We start from the raw sequence: 20,784 nt of genomic DNA, 5'->3' as shown, positions 1-20,784 counted from the left end.
GGGGAAGATGGCAGATAAGTCAGCTCATTAAGCACACGAACAGGCCAGGGGGAACGTCATACCCTAGCCTAACCCCCGGAGGCATGGGGACAAAATCCTGTTTGGCAGCAGTGACTGCTTTGCCCAACTTGTGCTCAGCCAGCAGACGCACCGGGCTCTCCCTATTGCCCCTGAGGAAAGGAAGGCAGCCTCTTCACCAGCCACCACACAAACCACACTGATATAAGCCATGAAACAGGAGAATGCTTGGAGAAAAACCAGCCCAGGGGCAGGCAGAGATTGGCTCCAACAAAGGAGCTTTACCAAGTCCCAAGCCCCAGCTCCCTGTGCTGTGCATACTCTGTCACCCCACTCTTCTCCCCACGCCTCTGGGTGCTGTGCACCTCCTGGAGACCATCTCCTGCGAGGTGGCTGTGCACATAGGTTCAGGTGGCTGATACCTGGGAGAATTGCCCAGGTGCCTGTGATCTGTTCTGCCTCCAGAGCCTGTGTTTTGCATCTACACATGATTAATATTAATGTCTTGATCTGCTTAAGTCCCCCCATCACAAGCAGATAAGCTCAGATAATGCTGATTGGGTTTTCAAGTCCCACTTCTCCCACCTGGGCAATGAAAAGGCAGCCACCATCAGCAAAACATAACAGGGCTTCTGAGAACTCAGCCCAGAGCAGGAGTATTAAAAACAACGTTTTCAAAGAAGCAATGGGTGACTAATAAGGCATAAACTAGCAAAAGGTGTTAGATGGGGGCAGCTTAGTACTGAAGCCGTGTCTCCAGAGACCCTTATTAAGGTGTCACTTGTGCTCACTACCACCCTCAAAGGCACTGCGTGCAGCAACGTGCACATCTGACAGCACACCAGGGATCAGATGTAACTGCATATGATTAAACCAGAACACGTAGCAGGTAGAAAAGTTGCCAGGTAAACATAAAACAGTATTTCTACCCAAAGAAACTTTGAATAGCAGAGCAACTGAGCTCCAGCCATATGTACCATCCCTGTACGTGCTCTGATCCAAGTGCAGCTTGGTGGGAGACCACACTGCTGAGGGGTCGATCCATGAAAACAAGGTCACTGTCACATTGGGTCACTAGACCAAGAGCTAGAAGCTCATGGGATGGCTGCAGGAATCTTTGGGCAAAGTGCTGTAACCTGCGAGAGACTCTTCTCTCTGAAGAGAATAGATTTTCTAATGTATATTAAAGTTCCCTAGGGTAAACAGAGCTCTATATAAAACCACAGCACAAAGGTCGATCAAATGATCCGTCACTAATGCTAAGCCAGCAACACACAGCAACTCTCCACCCTCCCTTGGTTTGATCCTGCATTCAATTCAACATGAGAAACTGGGCATGGAAGTAAAGAAAATTACTTAACCCTGTGTTTTGATTTTCAACATTTCAGTCTTAATTGCATATCTGATCCCTTTTAACTTCTTCGTTTTACAGTCTTTGCATTTCCATCTCTTTCTAGGACATTTCTTAGAATCAGCTTTAATCTTCCTTGACAAGGGCTGGGGGAATGCACAGTTATAAGAGAAACCAGGTGAACCTCACCTGTGAGGTGAAGAAATTCCTGAAAGACATTGGAGGCTCCATGTTATCTACCATGTCCCCTGGAGATACAAGAACAACACGTTAAACCTTTTCCAACCATTACCACCACCCCAGGCCAATACCTGACAAGACTCAGCACATCAAGTCAGAGACTTCAAAAGTTTGTTCCTCTAAGCCACCTAATGTCATAGATCTAAGCTGAAATGGTGTTCAAATCTGCTGCAAATACATCAAGTCAAATAACCCACATGCAGAAGAGGCTGCCAGCTAGGTCACAGTACCCCAGGAAACTCCCATCCCCAGCTCTCCTGGCTGCTCTTCACTCGTATTCCTCCTGGTACTGCCTCTGCTGTTTGGCAGGCAGATTGGCCCAGGAGCCTTGAAAGCAGAGCCCAGAGCTTTGCGTGACTTAGGTTATTTGTGAGACAGTGCAAATAGAGCATTTGCCAGCTTTTTGAAGAGTTCAGGACAAAGTCAAATGAGGAATGGAAGCCTGCTGTACTCCAGTAACCCGAATACATTGTAAAGGTTTTCTGGTCTGCCGCTCACAATTTGGAGTTATAAGATACTAATTTCCTTTCTTGATATTCAGCACTGGCTCATTCTCATCTATTGCTGACACTCTTATCATTTTAATAACTTACTGATGTCCTCTATCCTTATCTGTAATCTTTAGAACGTGGGGGGGAAAAATAAGTCTTGCACCTCAAAGGTTAAGCAACAAGAGCTATTGCAACACAGCAGAGAAGTCTCATGGGCAGCAGGCACCAACACACTGGGAGATGAAAAGATTTGCAGAGAAAGGGGCTGGACACCAAGCTCATCCTTCCACATTTCTGCAGGCTAGGGCATTGCACAGACTTTTCTCCCACTCATAGGAGTGGGTTTGGCCCTGTGACTTTTGTGCTCCCATACACATTTGTGCTATTTTTTGATCTCTGGAACATCCCCACTTAGTGAGGCATCCTTCGGCTCTCCACTTTCTATCACCCTTTGGATTCTTTCTTTCAAGAAGCTAATTCAAATTAATTATACAGCTATAACAACTTATATTACTAACAATTGAATGTAACAACTAATTTCGTAATTATAAAGATTTCCTGGCCATTGATGGAAACAATAAAAGATCGAAACTGCTTTACACTTCCCTTTGGTTATTGCTTGCTTTCTCCAAGGCAGTTCTTCAGACAATTTCAAGACAAGCAATATCCGACACTGGACAAGAGGAAAAGCCAAGCAGGTAATGGAAAAGTCCTGTTGCCTCAGTGTATGCTCATTCATGGGATGACCCACACTCAGGAACTCATGGGTTGGGGCTAGTCAGGAGGGGTTTTCCCTCACTTTATCATGTCATCAGCAGGTATCCTGTTCTGATATGCTTCTACTCTTTACTTCATTGAAATGTTGATTCTTGCAGAAGAAATTAAAATACCAGGTGCATAACAAAAGTGCTGAAACAAATCTCAATAACTAGCCTTGCTGGTAGGTGAGAGAGGAGCAAACAAGAGAATGAGGGCAAATGTGAGGCAAAGCTCACAGCAGATGGAAAGAGCTGTATATGAGTTCCTGCTGCGTACTGCACAAAGCTAGACAAACTTGAGGATGCAGGATAAAAACGAGACTCTTTCAGATTTCCAAATCTGAAGCAACTTGAGTGAAGTCAAGGAGATATTCTGGAATCAAGATAAATCAGCTAGGCTCTAACTTGCAGCAGCCCCCACGAGGGAGTGGTGCCCTGCAGCAGAAGGGCAGGGTACCTGTAAGAGGAAGGTATCAGCTTCTGCTGTCCCAGCGGAGCGTGAGTCATGCCCCTGTAATGGGACTTTACCAAGTGACTGAACCCCTCCACATTCACGGGAATTCCATGGGGCTTGGCAAACGGGCAAAAATGCCCTGACCCGATGCCCTGTGAGGGCTCACAGGCCGATCATCAATTTTAAAAGCCATTCAGCACACTGGTGAGAAAAACAGCTTGGTGCTTGTTTGCATGAGATGGGGTAAGAAGCTTGCCTCACCTGTGCCTATAAAGCAGGAGTGCTGCTCAGTCACTCGACAGATCATGGTTGCCTCAGCATTCAATAGCTCCTCCAGGCAGATTGAATTCTCTGGTGGTCACAGGGTCCTAGAGAGAAATGAGATTTCCGTCACGTGAGAAAGACATGGAGGGCACTGGATTCAAATGAGGAAAATCTGCTAAAGAAATTCAGCATGGGAGGAATTGCTGCTATGCTACTCTTGCAACTCTAAAGTTTTGCCTTAAAAGGTAAAGTAAATTCTAAGAAATGCTGGTCTCAGCACTGGAGATGAAAATTCTCAGATCTAAGCCTGGAATTTGAGTCTGGATTAAATCCAGATGTCAAGTTCATATCCACTCCCTTAGAAGATTCAGCTCTCAATATAGACAGTGGCTTGTGCGTGGGGAGGAAGATTGTTTTTCTGTCTTGCCCTCTCGTGACACTGACTGGGTGGGAAAAAATAAGGAATGTGTGCATCTGAGTTGAGAAGTGGGCAAAATGTTGCTAATGTTACGTGCTTTCATTTGGACAAGCTGGGTATAGAGGGGCTTTGACTCTTGCATTTCTCATGAAGTACCTAAATGCTCCCTTAAAAGCATAAAATCCCTTAAAATTCCAAGAAAGGAGCTAGCTGCTGACAGATGTGAGACTGAGTGAAGGTTACACACCTGTGCATCACATTTTGCTTCCAGGAATACTTGGAAAACTTACCCAAGATATGAAGAATGGGAGGGAAGTACTGAAGGTACCTTCTACTCGAGCCTCCCTGATAAACCAGTAGCATGAAAAGAGACCATCTTCCACAGCAATTATTCATGGACAACTGCAGAAAACCCCTGTGGTAGGGGATTTTTTCTTTTTCCATTTAAATTTCAATATGGGAAACACTTTCTATGGCTTCTCATCCATCTCCCAAATTGCTGGAATTTAACCTTTTTTCCCCCTCTTGCAACTTATTTAGCAAAGAAATGGACAAATCATCAGAATGGAATGGGCTTAAAAAAGATAAAATCAGCAGAGACTCTCGGGGGGGCTGAGCCCTTCCCCTGACCTACCCCACAGATCCATCTTCCTCTGAAGCCAGCTGGTGCACAGAACCTCAGGGGCTCTTCCCAGAAGGCTGCTCTGAAACATGCTTACAGCCAGGAACTACCCAGTTTCCAACCCAAACTTTTTGAAGGTCAGTTGAGTAAGTTTGTTCTCACACCAGTGCTATCCCTGCAGCTTAAATATTTTTCCTGCACTATGACATGCTGCTCCATCCTTTCAGAGGCAGCTGTTCCATCTCCCCTGCCTGCCATACCTGTCAGCTCCCCCTGACCAGCTCCTCTCTCTCCCAGGATGGGCTCCCTATTCGCCAGTCAGTCAAAATGGTGTTGCCTGTTTTGTGGCTCCTCCTTATTGGACTATGGAAAAAGGTGTTTGTGTGGCAGTCCAAGCTAGTTTTTCCTTAGCCCTGTGGGATGACAGTAATATGTTGCAGCAATAAAATACCATTTAACCCACTGAAACCCTAAGAAATTGTAGTTAATGGCAGCTCTATTAGTATTTACTTTACTTCCAACATAAAAACTCTGGCAATACTCCAGGATTGTTGAGAAGACACCCTTTTCCCCTGATTTTCCCCCATTTTGTTGGTCCCAGAGCTCACAATCATCTCTGTGCACTGACAACGACATGTTCCTTCAGCAACTCTCCAAGATCAGGGTCAACTTAATGGCATTCCACTGCTGTTTAGCTCAGTGCAACTCCTGTCACTTACAAGGTTAAATAAATTCACCAAACCAAGCTCTAAAGAAGTGTTATTATGGCATCTGATTAATAGTGCAGATTGCAGGGAAGTCTGACAGGAAAGCCGAGAGCTCTGCTTCACTTGGAGGTTTCTGTATTGTAGCCAAGGTCACTGTTTCAGCTTCCAACCTTGAATTAAGTTTGAGTAAAAAGCAGATGTTCTTCAGGCTTCCTACTTGATGTGTACACTTCTGAATGCAAAACCAGAAATTTCTGAATTCCAGCAACAGAACAGACTAATTTACTTCATCTCTCAGCCTTGCAACATGCTAAGGTGCTGCTATTAAGATAATCAGGATAAAGAAGCATTATCAGATTTTTGTGGGATTGAACCTGCTGTGGCAGGTGTCCACAAGCGATGAGCTCTGTGCTCTGCTGCAGTCCTCTGCCAGCGTACTTGCACAACACCTCTCCGGTGCATCTTACAATGAAACAAGTATTCCCTCTGCCCCTCCTAAGTCAAGCATCATGATTACTGAATATGGGAGGAGTGGGAGGAGAAAGAAAAATACCGTCAACATACTGTAAATTAAGCTTATATGACTTGATTTCTGTTGTTAAAACACAAATTAATCCTAGATCCTAAATCTTAGGTTCAGAGACAACTCTGCTCTATGAACACTCACCAGATATCTGCACAGTAGAATTCTGTGATGTTTCCTCATTTTGAAAAATAAGTGATGTGATTCAAAGATTCAGGGTAGGGAGACAGATGTTGATGGCTGACCATGGAAGAGTGGTAATCTGAAACACAGATTAGGTATTTCTAAATTTGAAGTGCTTGACTATTGTATTTTGCAAAATGCAAATAGCTAAGGCATGTAACACTAACTGAAAGCCAGTTACAAAAGGAGAGCACTCTCCATGACCAAGCTACACTAATAAATTGAAGCCTCGTCCTTGTGTTACCAGGTGACCAAGACTCCTGTTAACACAACCACTATACAGACTGAGGTCAAATGCCATAGCTGTAGTTCAATCATTTATTTACAGAGCAAAATAAAACTGTTTTATGTTGTTTTATTTATTTATTTTTTAGTTTAATGATGCTCACTGATGAAAGAAAGCTTATTGCTTAATGTAACTTCTGCATTATGTTGTTGGAATAATGAGTTGTTTAAGATCAAGACTTCTTGACTTCTTAAGTCTTCATCAAGACTTATTAAACAATGCCACAGATTCCTAATAAGCAACGAGCAAACTGTGGTTAAAAAAATCATTCAGCCCAGTCCCATGCCTCTGCCTTGTAAGGTCTCCTACTTCCTCAGGGCTGCATGAAAAGGGGAGAATTCCGTTCCCTTTCTTAATCCAGAGTTTAGCAATGAGCTGAAGTTGACAGCAAGCCTGTTATTGAACAGCATTTGTGAAGCTTGCCTTCCTCTGGATCTATTTACTTAGACTATGTTTACATATTGTGACCAGCACCCTCCAAGCAAGTCAGTAACAAAGAGAGGAGGGCCAGGCAAATATCCTGCTAGTCTTCCCCCTGCCTTCCTACACAGGAGCTGTCTAAAGATTAATCTGCAGCATGCAAATACTGACCAGTGCTTTCTGTGTGTCTTTTGTACCCAAACTTCAGTTGAGCAGCGAGTTCTATGTCAGTTTTGTGTTTCCCCCATCACTGTACTATGAGTGCCTTCTAACAGCTATGTTACTTCTGAGATACTTGTCAAGTAAAAGTGAGCTTTTCCTCTTCAAACCTCTGTACCTGTTACAAAAAGTACATTGTCTGAAAGGGCCCTAGATCCGGCTCCTGCCTGGGTAAGAGGTATGTGAGGCTGGGCCTGGCAGCACTCTGCCCGAATCCTGTCTTCCGTAAAATTATTATTTCGCAAGATGGGGGGGAGGGAAATGCATCATCTTCCTTCTCTCTTCTTCAAAGTTAGCATATCCCTTACGGGAATTAGCACTATGGCAGCTTGGATAGCCAGATTTATCAAGGGAGGTCCTTTTATCACTACCCACTTGTAGATATTCTAAAAAAAAAAAAAAAAAAAAAAAAAAAAAGATAAACTTCAACATTCACTGCAAACCAGAGGATGCAAGATTTGACTTTGTTTTGCTGCTGCCATTTCCACGAGGGCATTATTAACCCCCAAACCCTGACCGTTGGCACTGTGCCTCAAAAATGAGGCAGCCTGAGCATCTCTGCCAGGGGAACGGCGAGGGCTGGGGTCCTGCCGCCACCAGCGAGCCCCCTGGCTGCTTGAGGGCTCTGTGGGGAAGGGGGGACAGGCACCAGGGGACATCGGAGGCACTGGGTTTCCACTAATGGCACCTGAGAGCCAGCCACAGGGCCAGAAGCCAGGCTTTTTTCTTTATGGAAAGGGTTGTGAGGCATTGGGATGGGTTGCCCAGGGAAGTCACCATCCCTGGAGGTCTTTAAAGACGTTTAGATGTAGAGCTCAGTGATATGGTTTAGTGTAGGAATGGTTAGTTAGGTCAGAGGTTGGACTAGGGGATCGTGGAGGTCTCTTCCAACCTAGGTGATTCTGTGATTCTGGGATTCTTTGGTTGTGTGATTCTGTGATTTTGGGATTCTGGAGTTCTGTGGTTCTGGGATTTTGTGATTCTGTGATTCTGGGGTTCTGTGATTCTGGGATTTTGGGATTCTGTGGTTCTGTGATTCTGGGATTCTATGATTTTGGGATTCTGTGGTTCTGTGATTCTGGGATTCTATGATTTTGGGATTCTGTGGTTCTGGGATTCTGGGATTTTGGGATTCTGTGGTTCTGTGAAGCGAAGGCGCTTCCCCCTCACGGCCCCCTCACGACCCCCTCACAGCTCCCCCAGGCCCCGCCCCCACCCCCTTAGGACGCCCCGCCCCACGCGTTCCCGCGCTTGCGCTCTGAGGGCGCAGGCAGCGGGTTGGCCGCAGCGCGCCTGCGCGGCGCCGGGCGGGGCTATATAAGGGGCAGCGGCGGGGCCGCCGAGCGGGCGTTGTTGCCGGGCGGGCGGCTGCGTCACTTCCGGGCTGCCAGCTGAGGCGACGGGGAGAAGCTGAGGCGACGAGGATGGAGGCGGTGGTGCGGCGCTGCCCGTTCCTGGCCCGCGTCTCGCAGGCCTTCCTGCAGAAGGCCGGGCCCTCGCTGCTGCTCTACGCCCAGCACTGCCCCAAGATGATGGAGGCGGCGCCCCCGGCCGCCGCCCGAGGCCTAGCGTGCTCCGCCGCCCGCGGGCAGCAGGCGGGGGAGACCCCCGCGGCCCAGCCGGGTGAGTAGCGGCCTGCGCCCGGGGCAGGCGGAGCCTCTTAGGGCCGAGATCTGGGCCCTGTGGGCGCGGAGAGGCCGAGCTGCCCTTGAACGGCAGCGGGAGAAGCTTCTGGAAGGGGCAGTTTTCTCGATAAGGGTTGCTTAATGCCCGCGGTGATTAAACGAGGGTGCTGTGGGCTTGTCTGCGAGATCAGGGATGGGCAGCTCCGGCGTGGTGACGGCGAGGCCACGGGCCTTGCTCACGCTCGAGCGGCTTTTCGTTGGACTTGGTACCGTGCCTCGGGGCACTCTGTCCCTGGCACTAAGGACAAAGAGCTAAGGCAGCAAAGGGGTGGCAGGAAACAAGCCTTCAAAATCAAAATCTGCCCTTTTGAGATGAAGGAGAAATTTTTATCCTGAGAAGGGTGCATTGCTGCATGAGGGATCTTAAATCAGGTGCCCATTGAGTGTTCATTCTTGTATAAATAAGATGTGAACACTTGGCTAAATAATTCTTAGTGGCTTGTGCTAAATGATTTGCTGGAATAGTGGTTAGGAAAGCTCAAGTCGCTATTAAAAAATTGAAACTGAAGTGCTTCCCTTTCTGTGCCTTCCTCAGAGGGTAAAAATGCCAAAGATGCGGCCCAACAGAATACAGATGGATCCCAGCCACCTGCTGGCCACCCGCCTGCTGCTGCTGGCCATACCTCTGCTATGAAATGCCCATTCCTGGCAGCTCAGATGAGCCACAAGAACAGCAATGTCTTCTGCAAAGCCAGCATTGAACTTCAAGAGGATGTGAAGGAAATGCAGGCGGACAGAAAAGGTATGTGTTGTGTGTGCCAAAGTGCTCGTTCCTTCCTCGAACCTTTGGTGCTTGACTTTCCTCTGTTGCGTGCCAAGTCTGACAGTCGCTGCTTACCCTATGTGGGTAGGGTTACGATAAATTGCAGTAAAAACTTGGTGAGGAATGCATGTGTTAATGGCGTACCTGCAGTGTTGTGCAGTGATTGCCCTCAGTAATCTTGAGGCAAGAATTCTTTAGACCGTATTTTGATGCCCTGTTTCTAAATGTGTGAATCAAGCTATTTGTGCTCCCAAAGCAGGGGCTTGGGATTGAAGAGAGCCTTACTAGGGTGCTGGTGTAAATGAGGGTGGTATATCCAGAGACAGAAGAAACACTGTCAGGGTGTTGCACAAATAGCAGAACGAATCCAAGCTGGAAAGCAAGCAAGCAACTAACTGGCTTTTGGTTTATGGAACTACAGAGTGTTACAGGCTGGCTTGCAATCTGATGTAAAAGGGCTGTCCTTCAAATGAAGGAACTTTTCACCCGTATTTGTAAATCCTTGCTGTCTGCCTCAGAAAGGAAGCCTGTTTTCTTTTTTGATTTTTTAGCAGAACAAAGTACTAGAATGGAAAGGAAGCTGCCAACCTTAATTCTGCCTTCAGTTACCTATCTACTGACTTTCAGATGAGTGCTGTAGCTCTATAGGGAGGGTTTCTGAGTCATGATGAATCAATTGTGTTATAAGATAATTACATTGAATGTTGTCATTGATTAGAAAGATTTTCCTTTTGTCTCGTACAATGCAAAGTTAGAAGCAGATGCTGTAGCTGATCCCAGCAGGAGCCTTTAGATTCAGGTATGTGCTTTCTAAAGAATGAAGAGTTAAGCTACTTAAAATGCTGCAGTGCTGAACTCAACTGAAAAACCTCTATTTTAAACCGATTAGCTCACCATAATTCATTGATGTCTGTAGGTAAAGAATTTGCCAATGTAACAACTACTTCCCCAGCGAGGAACACTGAGAAAGAGGGAGAAGAGCAGAATGGATTGCTCAAGAGGTTTAAGGATATTATGCTGAAGCAAAGACCTGAGAGCGTGTCTCATCTGCTTCAGGATAACTTGCCAAAATGTAAGATAACACAGCAAAACCCTCACAGACCTGATCCCTTGTGACTTTTTTCCTGTGTGCTGAAGTCTGTCTCATTTCAGCTGTATCAACCTTCCAGTATGATCAGTTCTTTGAGAGAAAGATAGATGAAAAGAAGAAAGATCATACCTATCGAGTGTTCAAAACAGTGAACCGAAAGGCACAGATCTTTCCCATGGCAGATGACTACTCGGATTCTCTGATCACCAAGAAGGAGGTGTCCGTCTGGTGCAGCAATGACTACCTGGGCATGAGTCGTCATCCCCGTGTGTGTGGAGCAGTGATGTGAGTAGTGCCATATTAAGGGTCATTTACAAGCCTAGGGTGCTCTGCAGAAGCTTTTGTAGGAAGATATCTGAAGAACTGACCTCTGCACTAAGCTACATAACCTGCTTCTAGTGTTGTTCTTGTTATAATCAAGCTCCTCTTGAGCTAGAGTAGATAAATTACTGCTGCTGTAGAACAAAATGCTATTTACTTGCTATTCTGTGACCTCACTTGATTTTTTTCCTCAAACTTCTGAATACTACTGTATAAACTGGATGGTATATTGTAGCTGTACTGTTTCCTTAGCTTATTGAACCCCTCAGTTGTGCTGGTTGCTTAAGACCTTAAAACTAACAGCAGCTTTTGACAGCCAGTTCCATTCTAAGACAATACTAATTAGGTACTAGACTGTCTTGAGCTATGATCCTGCTATCCATCTGTGGTGTTCAGTAACACTGTCTTTATTTGGGCCCTTTGTAGGGATACACTGAAACAACATGGTGCTGGAGCAGGAGGCACAAGAAATATTTCGGGAACAAGCAAATTTCATGTTGATTTGGAGAAAGAACTAGCTGATCTTCATGGAAAAGATGCAGCACTGTTGTTCTCCTCCTGTTTTGTAGCCAATGATTCCACCCTCTTCACTCTAGCTAAAATGCTGCCAGGTGAGATCTCAAAGTGCATCTTGTATTTACCACAAAAACCCACACTGAGCAATTGGGAGTACATTTTGCAAATGGCCACCCAAAGTGTGTGTGGGGGGTGATTCATCCTACTCAACCAGAAGAGTCTATTTTGTTTAAATGCTATAAATTCTGTGCAGCTATTGCAAGTCATAGTTGTAGCCTACTGAGGCTGAATAGGTTGCTGTGAACTGCAGAGGGAATAGAGCAAAAAGCACTGGGTCTTCTACTTTCACTTGAATTCTACCTGAAAATGAGGCAGCAGGGATGTAGTATCCTTACCTGAGGGTGTGAATTTCTCTCCCTCTGATGTAGTTCAGGGCAGGTTTGCTTTAACTTCAGAAGTTGTTACATAAAGTGTTAAGGACTTGGAAGAACCCTCTGCATTTCTTTAGGCTCAAGTTTCTATTGGTTTAGACACAAAACAAGCCTTAAATAATATTTTTGCCTTACAATTTTTAAATTTTTCCTCTGGTCAAGAGAACTTTCTTGTGCTGCTTGAGCACTTACTGTATGTGAAATGATGCTGGGAATTAGCCAGTGCTTTCTGTACTTGACTTGTAACTGGATTGTTCCCTCAGGCTGTGAGATCTACTCTGATTCTGGAAACCATGCCTCCATGATCCAGGGGATTCGAAACAGCAGGGTACCGAAGCACATATTTCGCCATAATGATGTCAGCCATCTTCGAGAGCTATTGAAGAAGTCTGATCCATCTACCCCTAAAATTGTTGCATTTGAAACTGTGCACTCAATGGATGGTAAGGTGGCATAGACTCCTCTCTCCTTCCAGTGCAGTCAGTACTCAAATCATCTGTGTTTTGGGTCTAAAAGTGTTTCTTTTAGTTAAACCCTTACAGCATTTTAGCCCAATGTTTATCCAAGGAATGTTTATACAGGGAATCCTAAACTGCCTGTTGGTGCTTTTGTCTGTAGGTGCTGTCTGCCCCCTGGAAGAGCTGTGTGATGTGGCCCACGAACATGGAGCAATCACTTTTGTGGACGAAGTGCATGCTGTGGGGCTGTATGGAGCTCGAGGTGGCGGTATCGGAGACCGGGATGGAATCATGCACAAGATGGACATCATCTCTGGAACGCTTGGTATGCCTGGCCTGGTGGTTTCACAGCAGCTTATGTGTTCTAAGGCAGTAAAGCTTCTGAGCAGCTGAATTAAGTGGGTTAACTCAAAATCAGTCTATTGAAATGAACTTGCTAAGGATTTATGGGGGGGTTAGTGTTTTTCAGAAAGCCCAAAGGATTTAAGTATGTCCTGCATTTTGGAAAGTATTTAAGCTACTTACCTTGCCTTACTAATCAGCAAAGGCAGCATTTTTACTTTAACAAGCTAGCAAAAAAAATCCTTTTGTAGCATATTGGACAAGTCCTGAGAAAATTCAGGTGAGAAAGATAGTAAGGTAGTACTCTATACTTAGTAGTACTTGGTTCTTTTATATGAAATGGAGTGCTCCTAATCCAGAAACCTGAGATGGGGAGTTACATAAAAAGACTTGGCAAGAACTGAAGCAACTGCTATTATCAAAGTAGAATGCAGGCTTGGGTGTAAGTTTACTGCTGCAAATTAGAAAGGTTTTTCTAAATAGCTTCCTGAACATATAACTTACCAGGAAAGCTAATGTCTTACACTCTTACTGACTTGTCACAGCCTAATACAATTCCTCACCAGACACCATGTTTTCATTTGTTGCTTGGTTCTGGTACCTGAGCATTCCCCCCTTATCTGGAAAAGGGGGACCTGTATTCACCACAGTAACAACATGTGCTCCTTAGGAGCGTAGGCTATTTCTAGCCTCTCTGGAACAGATTACTTTAAATCTGCTGAGAGACTTAGTGTTGATCTTCTAGGGTCACCACAGAACTCTGTGCTTGATGATTGTACTTAAGTTCTTCCTCAAGATCAGAATTTGAATGTTTGAGATGATCTTGAGCTGTGCTTGCTATGTAATAACTAGCCCAATTGTTACTGGGATTGGTTTTAAAAACAAAGCTGCAACATGTGCTGAGTAAATACAAGACTGGGGGGGGGCTGGAACTGTTGCCTGCTGTGTACTTAATGTTGTCAAAATAACTCATAAGTGAAAATGAAGTAAGGCTGTAATACTTCGAGTTGTTCTAATGGGTGGAAGGAGTAAGTTGGGATGATTTACTTTTCTATTTTTTTTTTTTTAGGCAAAGCATTTGGTTGTGTAGGAGGATACATCTCCAGTACAAGCTCCCTGATAGACACTGTTCGTTCATATGCTGCTGGCTTTATCTTCACAACATCCCTGCCACCCATGCTCTTAGCTGGTGCCCTTGAATCTGTCCGAACTCTGAAAAGTGCAGAGGGGCAAGTGCTGAGGCGCCAGCACCAGCGCAATGTGAAGCTTATGAGGCAAATGCTGATGGATGCAGGGCTTCCTGTGGTGCACTGCCCAAGTCACATCATTCCAGTAAGGGTGAGTACTAGGATATCTCAAGACCATGGTGCCTGTTTTCATGGCTATGATCACATTGTTTCCAGGTGTTAATAAACATTCACACAGTTCAAACCTGCCATAGTGTTCTGCAGTGATGTGCTAGGAGTCTGGCTTACCTTCCTTGTCTAAATAAAGCTGGGATTAAGTGGACTTCTGCCTGATAAAAATGTTGTAAAGCACAATGGTAGTGTACAAAACCCTATCTAACACTGTAGAGAAGTCAAAGATAATGGTAATAAGCCAGTAAAAAGGAGTTCAGGTATTAACAGTTACCTGCTTAGGCCTGGAGGGCACTAGAGTAAAAGTTTTTAGTCTTTGATGCATGTTCTGTTTAGCGGGCACAAGGAAGCCTATTTGTGCTTGACTCATGTGGCTGGTAAAGTTGGGCTGACAACTCTGCTACCTTACATGTTTTCATTAATCTTAATTTTTTGATTTTGAATTTCAGGTTGCAGATGCTGCTAAAAATACAGAGATCTGTGACAGGCTAATGAGCCAACACAGCATCTATGTCCAAGCAATCAACTACCCCACAGTCCCCCGTGGAGAAGAGCTGCTACGTATTGCCCCTACACCTCACCATACCCCTCAGATGATGAGTTATTTTCTTGGTGAGTGGTGCAGTGGAAACTCTGGGCTGTCTATGCACTCTCAATCCTAAAGACTAGGAAATAGTTCAAATTTAAATTGTATCAGCTGGATGATGTCTTTCCACTGCTGCAGCATACATAGCACACTTCTGTCCTTAACTGGCTTTGAGCATGACCTGTGAAAGCCAGCATGCTGTGACCTAGAACAGTGCAGTCCTATGTACAGCTGGTTCTATCCCAGCCATTTCTGGGGATCTGGTTGCATTGTCCAAACCGATTTTTACTTGTTAGGAGGGGGAGGGGTGTCCAGAGAAATCTGCTGTGCTCAGCTGAGCTTTTAACATGTCTTAAACACTGATCTTTATGGGGAAGCAGTTACTCTTGTATCCTGTCAGAAGAGGTAGTATGAGCATAGGTTTTTAAGGTTAAGGCTTACTGTGGTCCAGTCACATTGTGTCAGACAATTCCTACAGTTTTCTTTGCTAGGAGAATAGGTATGCTGACACTTCTGTTGTGCTGCTTCTCTGAAGTGCTTTGATGTTATATGACTTAACTTTTCTGTTTATAACAGAAAAACTGCTGGCTACATGGAAGGATGTTGGTCTGGAGCTGAAACCACACTCATCAGCTGAATGTAACTTCTGTAGAAGACCTCTGCATTTTGAAGTGATGAGTGAACGGGAAAGATCTTACTTCAGTGGAATGAGCAAACTAGTATCTGTCAGTGCATGAAAATAATGGTGTTAATCTTACTCTCATCTAGTTCTAGTACCCAGTCGGTAGCATTTTTAAATTGCTTATAAGCATTTTAATCATAGTTAAAGCACTAAGCTCTGAAAATAAATTTCTAGAGCCACTGTTTGGTTGTATTTTTATTTTTCATATTCAGCTTCCGTAAGATGAGTTGTCATTGGTTAGAAGGGCATCCCCTGGAATAAAAAGTGATCTACACTGACCTTCATCTGAAGTACTGCCTTCTCAATGAGTACAAACCAAACCTTTCAGTAGCATTTCCTTGTGTAGTGTGAGGGATGAGTTCTTCTATTAAAGGAAGGTTTATAGGTACTTAAAGCTCCTCAGGAACTTCTACCTTAAATTTGTTAAGCCTATGTCTAAGCTCCCCTCTGTTTCCCCATTCTTTCACATGGGTTTTGTGGGCATCTAGCCCTGTGGTACACTCCAAGTACATCCTAATTCTATCTGCGAGTGGTGTAAAACACTATTCCTTATCCCTGGGCTGTTGTTTTAGTCAGTCCCAGGGCATCTTACATGTTGGGAGGTGTTTAACCTGTATCAGTACAAACAAGGGTCACATAGTGCTACACTGAAACTGAGACAGGATGTTCTTAACCATTCCTATGAGCTATAGAAGGGTGCAACACTCACAACAGTTTTGGCACCACATGGGTGCTACTGGCCTTGCCTCCCCAGGGGCCAGAGGGAGCAGAACAGCCTGTGCAAGGTGGGTGGGGAAGCAGATCTAGTGTTCGCCAAGGCAGCTACAGGCAGCAAGCAGAAATCAGCTGTCAAGAGCCCAAGAATTAATACATTTTAGGTTTTAGGTGCTTAGGTTTTGTGGTCAGACAAGCTTCTAGAGGTTGCCCCAGAGCTCTAGACAGAACTTTAAAGCTAACAGAGGCGTTGATGCAGTATTATGCATATATCTAACTTAGTATGTTCTCACTGAAGATACACTGCAGTATGAGCAGGAGAGCATTTAGAAGGGGCTGTGCTAGCTGCTGTCTCCCTCTGCTGCTTTACTCTTGGTTGGCTGTGTGTGTGGTAGTCTCACACAGGTGCTCCCACTTGAGTGCTCAGCAGGGTGCTTTTTTGTACCTGAGAAGCATTCTGTTGTTTCAAGAGGAAAATTGCCAGTGGGATTTAATAAGTGGTGTTTTATGACTGCTTGACGCTGCTGGTTTTTTCCTGTTAAAAAAAAAAAAAAAGACTGTAATATCCTTGGAAGGGAGGACCTGTATACCATAGTATGGCTGGGAGGTGCAAGGTTGTTTGTGGTTGCCCAAGTTCTTGCTCAAGTTCACTCCAGCTGCATGTTCTACTTTCATATGTGCCCCAAGATAACCTTCACTGGAAAAGCTGCTTATCAGCAAACAATTCCTAATAATTCAGGTCTTTGAGAGAAGCAGCTTGTAATAGAATATCAATGCAGCTTTTGCAACCTCTGACAATTTGTATGTCAATTAGGTAACAGGCCTATGTAATGCTTTCATGAATAGCAAGTGCATACTTCAATCAGGGTGTAGTTCCAGGTATGTATGTAGCAGCATGGGTGAATACACGTATTGAGAGGACACTACTGTCATGAAGTCTACAGCAGAGCACAGCACTACTTTCTTCATGCAGTGGTATGTCCTTTAACTGCTACAGGCAAGTTTTCTCAAGTTACTGCACAACTCTTGCTTTTCAGGAGGTAACAAGCCCCCGGCACTGGCTATTGCTGTTATTGCTGTTAATATTGCAGCAATATTACTGTAATATTACAAAGCCACTTTTGGGAGTTAGACTGTAGTCAATCTGAAGAGATCACCTCCACCCATTGGCAATCACCACTACTTTAAGTATATACTGAAGGACACTGCATTTCCTGAAAGAATTCCTTTCAAAAGACTTAGATTCCTAAGTCAATGGGGTCCATTTAAAAAGTCATTTACAAGCCAGGCAAGTGCCTACTGCCTCTGCCTGGCGCAGTGTCCTGCGGAAGGGCAGGAACTACCTGACCTCAGGCACTAGGATTAATATGGCAAGTTAGGTCTATGGCTAAACAAGGCAGTTGATAAAGTAGCTTGCTAAAGCCCACCCCCGATTATGGTGTACGCAAGCAGTTTCTTTGCTGCTCTGAAGGGATTAGCTTTCACTTGCTGTGACATTAACCTGATCTTACTGAGGCATGCTGCAGAGCTACTTGAAGGAAAATGTAGTGCCCCACCCTGGTTTCCTTGCATTGCAACAAGCAGCTTTCGGCTAAGACTTCATGAATGTGCAGCTCCATTGCACATCTCCTCTCATTAGATACTAAGTTGTATTAGTAACTTGAGACATAGCTATAGAGCTGCAGGTCCTTCAAGATCCTTTATCATCCTTTCCTCGATGAGTGTCCTAATGTCATAATGCACCTTTGGTGTTTGGAGCTGGTAGTGTAAGCAATGGGGATGGGGAGGTGTTGACTAATCTATAGCCACAAGCCGAAAGTAAAAGGTTACTTGCATTTCTAGTTTCTTCACTGATAGCATTCAAACTTGGACCAACAGATTTTGTATACCAGCTAATAGAGCTGATTTTTTCCTTCTAGTTCTCATAGCAGGTTCTCCACACTCCTTCATGGTGCAGGGGAGAAGAAATAAGACAGAGAGGGCTCCAGCTATCAGAAATCTCAAACACAATTCCAAATTAGTTGCAGCTGGGAATGGAATCCCAAGGTTCAGAACTAGCATTGGTTGCAGTGGCAGGAGCACAATGAGCATCAGCACATGGTAGTCAGTCCCTCTGTACCCATTCACATCCCATGTGGTAACATCTTCTAGTGCTGCTAAGCAAGGGTGTGAAGGTAGAAGCGGAGTGCAGTAAGAGCCTGGCAGAGATGGTCATCACAACTGCAAAGAGTGACAGAGCCAACGGCACACAGGACATATTTTCTCCATTGAAAAGGACAAAGAATGAATAAACAAACACATATTGTTTCCCAGCAAACAAAGCTTGAATGGTGGGTTGCATAACTACTGATGGTTACGTAAGCACTGGTTTGGCTTCTGGAAAATAACTGGTCAAAGATGTTCATAAAGTTGGGGACAAATAGTCCATAGCCCTGACAGAGTAAGCAAGGAAGAACGCAGCTGTAAAGACTGTTCAGATTTGTCTGGGGACCCACAGGGGCAAATAATTCATCCAGTTGTGTGTTGCACAGCCTTAATCTCATATCCTTTATTTCTCAACCTATTTACATAAGAGAGAAACTCCAGGCAGTGCCATGCAGTAAAACATCCTGAATGCAAACAAAAGCACCCACCACTGAGGCAGTGGTTGGGCCAGCAGGCCCTGACATCCTCTGCCACCTCCACCAGGGCTGCTGCACAGTCCCAGTGCTCCCACCAACCCCCCAGCCCCTGCTGTGCCATGCTCTGGCTGGCCCCAAAGCCCCTCGCTGAGCATGCAGCATGGAGCTCTCATTGCTCATAAAGCTCTGGGGGCCTTGTCTGCCTGCCCAGCCTCCAGCTGCGTGCTGTGGGCAACGATAACCAGCAGGTTCAGTGCTGAAGGAGGGAACCAGCCTCTCAAGCTCACCAACGTCACGCCTTCAGGGAACTGGGCTAAAACCAGCCCCTCGAATCCCACGTGATGAAAACCCAACGCATTTTCTAGGCCTGGAGGTAGTCCCTCTGGTGGGGAGGAGATGCTCGGTGCAGCCCTAATGCTGCAGCCCCCTCCAAGGCAAGCCACCAGCAGGTGCCTGCCTGGCCAGCGCTGCTGGTCCTGAGCTGCTGCCACGAGGCACAAGCACCACGGGGCAGAGTCCCCACAGGGATTTCCAGCCATGCCATTGTCCTTGTGTCACTGCTGGTGGTCATTTGTGCTGCTGGATGCTGTTTGGGCCAACTGGGCAGGAGCAGCCCTTGCCTGGGCATTGAGGCAGGAATAATAATAGTAATAATAGCATTATTAATGCCGTCAGATCCACACCTCTCTCATATCCCTGCTGCCCTGCAGACGTATTTTGGGGGCACATCTTTTGCTGTGGTGAACAAGGTGATGAAGAAGGCTTTTTCTCCCAGCACAGACAGGCCCACAAAGAGCTGAGTGGGTGCTCCTGAGGGCCTGACCTGCCCACTTCTGTATTTACAGGGGCAGCTCTCAGCTACACGTCAGTAGGGGGGTCAGTCCTGGGTCCAGTGCTGTTTAATGTCTTTATCAATGACATAGACAGTGGGATTGAGTGCACCCCCCAGCATGTTTGCAGATGACACCAAGCTGAGAGGTAGGGTTGATACGCCAGAAGGAAGGGATGACATCCAAAGGGACCTGGGTATTCACTCAGAGGGCGGTGAGGCACTGGCACAGGCTGCCCAGAGAAGCTGTGGCTGCCCCATCCCTGGAGGTGTTCAAGGCAAGGCTGGATGGGGCTTTGGGCAACCTGATCTAGTGGGTGGTGTCCCTGCCCATGGCAGGGTGGTTGGAACTGGGTGATCTTTAAGGTCTATTCCAACCTGAGCCATTCTATGTTCCTGTAAGAGCTGGGGTGGGGTGAGGCCAGCCCTCCTCCCCACCATACACCAGCAGCTGATCAACACAGGGTGGCAAACCTGCTCGGGGTGCAGGGTTCATGACCAGGGCACAGCATGCAGCAAGCACCCAGAGCAGAGCCAACTGACTGGAGACACACCATCATTATTTGAATTACCCAAAAATGCACAGGGGAGTCAAGAGGACAGCTTACTACTTCTGGAAATAAGAACTGGAGACTATGAAAAGGAAAAAGTGCACAGCTCTGACCGGGGCTGGGGTGGAGGACCTGTCATGCAGGAGGTCCTGGATGCATGCAGACAGTCTTCCCAGCTGATCTCAGCTCAGCACCCCCTGGCCTGATTCAGCATTAAAATGTTTGTTGGGTACAAAAGGACTGCCCCAGCCCCAACTTACAGCACAAAAGCTGCTTGGGATGGGTGCACCCACGAAACAGGGCAAGGGAAAGCAGGGCTGAGCACCACAGGAGGCTGCAGGGGGTGACGGCTGCTCACTCAGGGCCGGCAGCACCCGAGCAATTCCCTCTGCAGAGGGACAGGGGAGGACCAAGGGGATGAGACCACCGAGCTGGAGCCATGAGAGGAGCTTCACTTCCTGATACAAGGGCAAATGTGGGGACTCCAGCAGCCCCCAAAGAGTGACAGGGCAGCAGGCTGTTTTAAAAATACTTTATTCTTTAGAAAATACAGCGTTCAGTACAGTATGCTCTGCTCCCCCCAGGCTTCACACCCCACCTTGCCAGGGCACCCCGGCTCCTGCAGCCAGCACCCCAACGTGGTCAAGGCAACGTCGGCACATTCACCGGCGAGCAGGGAAGGGCAGGGGGCACAGCCCCGGTGTTTCCAGTGCCTGGAGAGCGCAGGGGGGAAGGCAGGCAGCTCTTGAGGTCTCACTAGTACCCAGCAGCAAGGCACATTCCCCCCGCAAAATCCCCTCACGAAGCCAAAGCTGCAGCACTGACCTCAGCCCTTGGTGGCCAGGGATGTGCAGCGTGCCCTAACCCAGCAAGGAACGGGAGA

General features: G+C 46.2%; 1 protein-coding gene across 1 annotated transcript; it reads left to right on the top strand.

Moving 5' to 3' along the window:
* Window positions 1-8,314: 8,314 nt before the first annotated feature.
* On the top strand, window positions 8,315-15,464 carry ALAS1 (5'-aminolevulinate synthase 1). Its single transcript, XM_032194320.1, has 10 exons — window positions 8,315-8,577; window positions 9,175-9,381; window positions 10,319-10,474; window positions 10,555-10,777; window positions 11,240-11,424; window positions 12,024-12,203; window positions 12,379-12,543; window positions 13,630-13,898; window positions 14,368-14,530; window positions 15,081-15,464. The coding sequence occupies exons 1-10, from the start codon at window positions 8,379-8,381 to the stop codon at window positions 15,239-15,241; spliced, it is 1,908 nt and encodes a 635-aa protein (XP_032050211.1). The 5' UTR covers window positions 8,315-8,378; the 3' UTR covers window positions 15,242-15,464.
* The last annotated feature ends 5,320 nt before the right edge of the window (window positions 15,465-20,784 follow it).

The sequence above is a fragment of the Aythya fuligula genome, chromosome 10 (genome assembly GCF_009819795.1).
Source record: "Aythya fuligula isolate bAytFul2 chromosome 10, bAytFul2.pri, whole genome shotgun sequence".
NCBI classification, from domain to species: domain Eukaryota; kingdom Metazoa; phylum Chordata; class Aves; order Anseriformes; family Anatidae; genus Aythya; species Aythya fuligula.
Note: the sequence above shows the minus strand (reverse complement) of the source record. Positions and strands in the feature narration are given on the sequence as shown.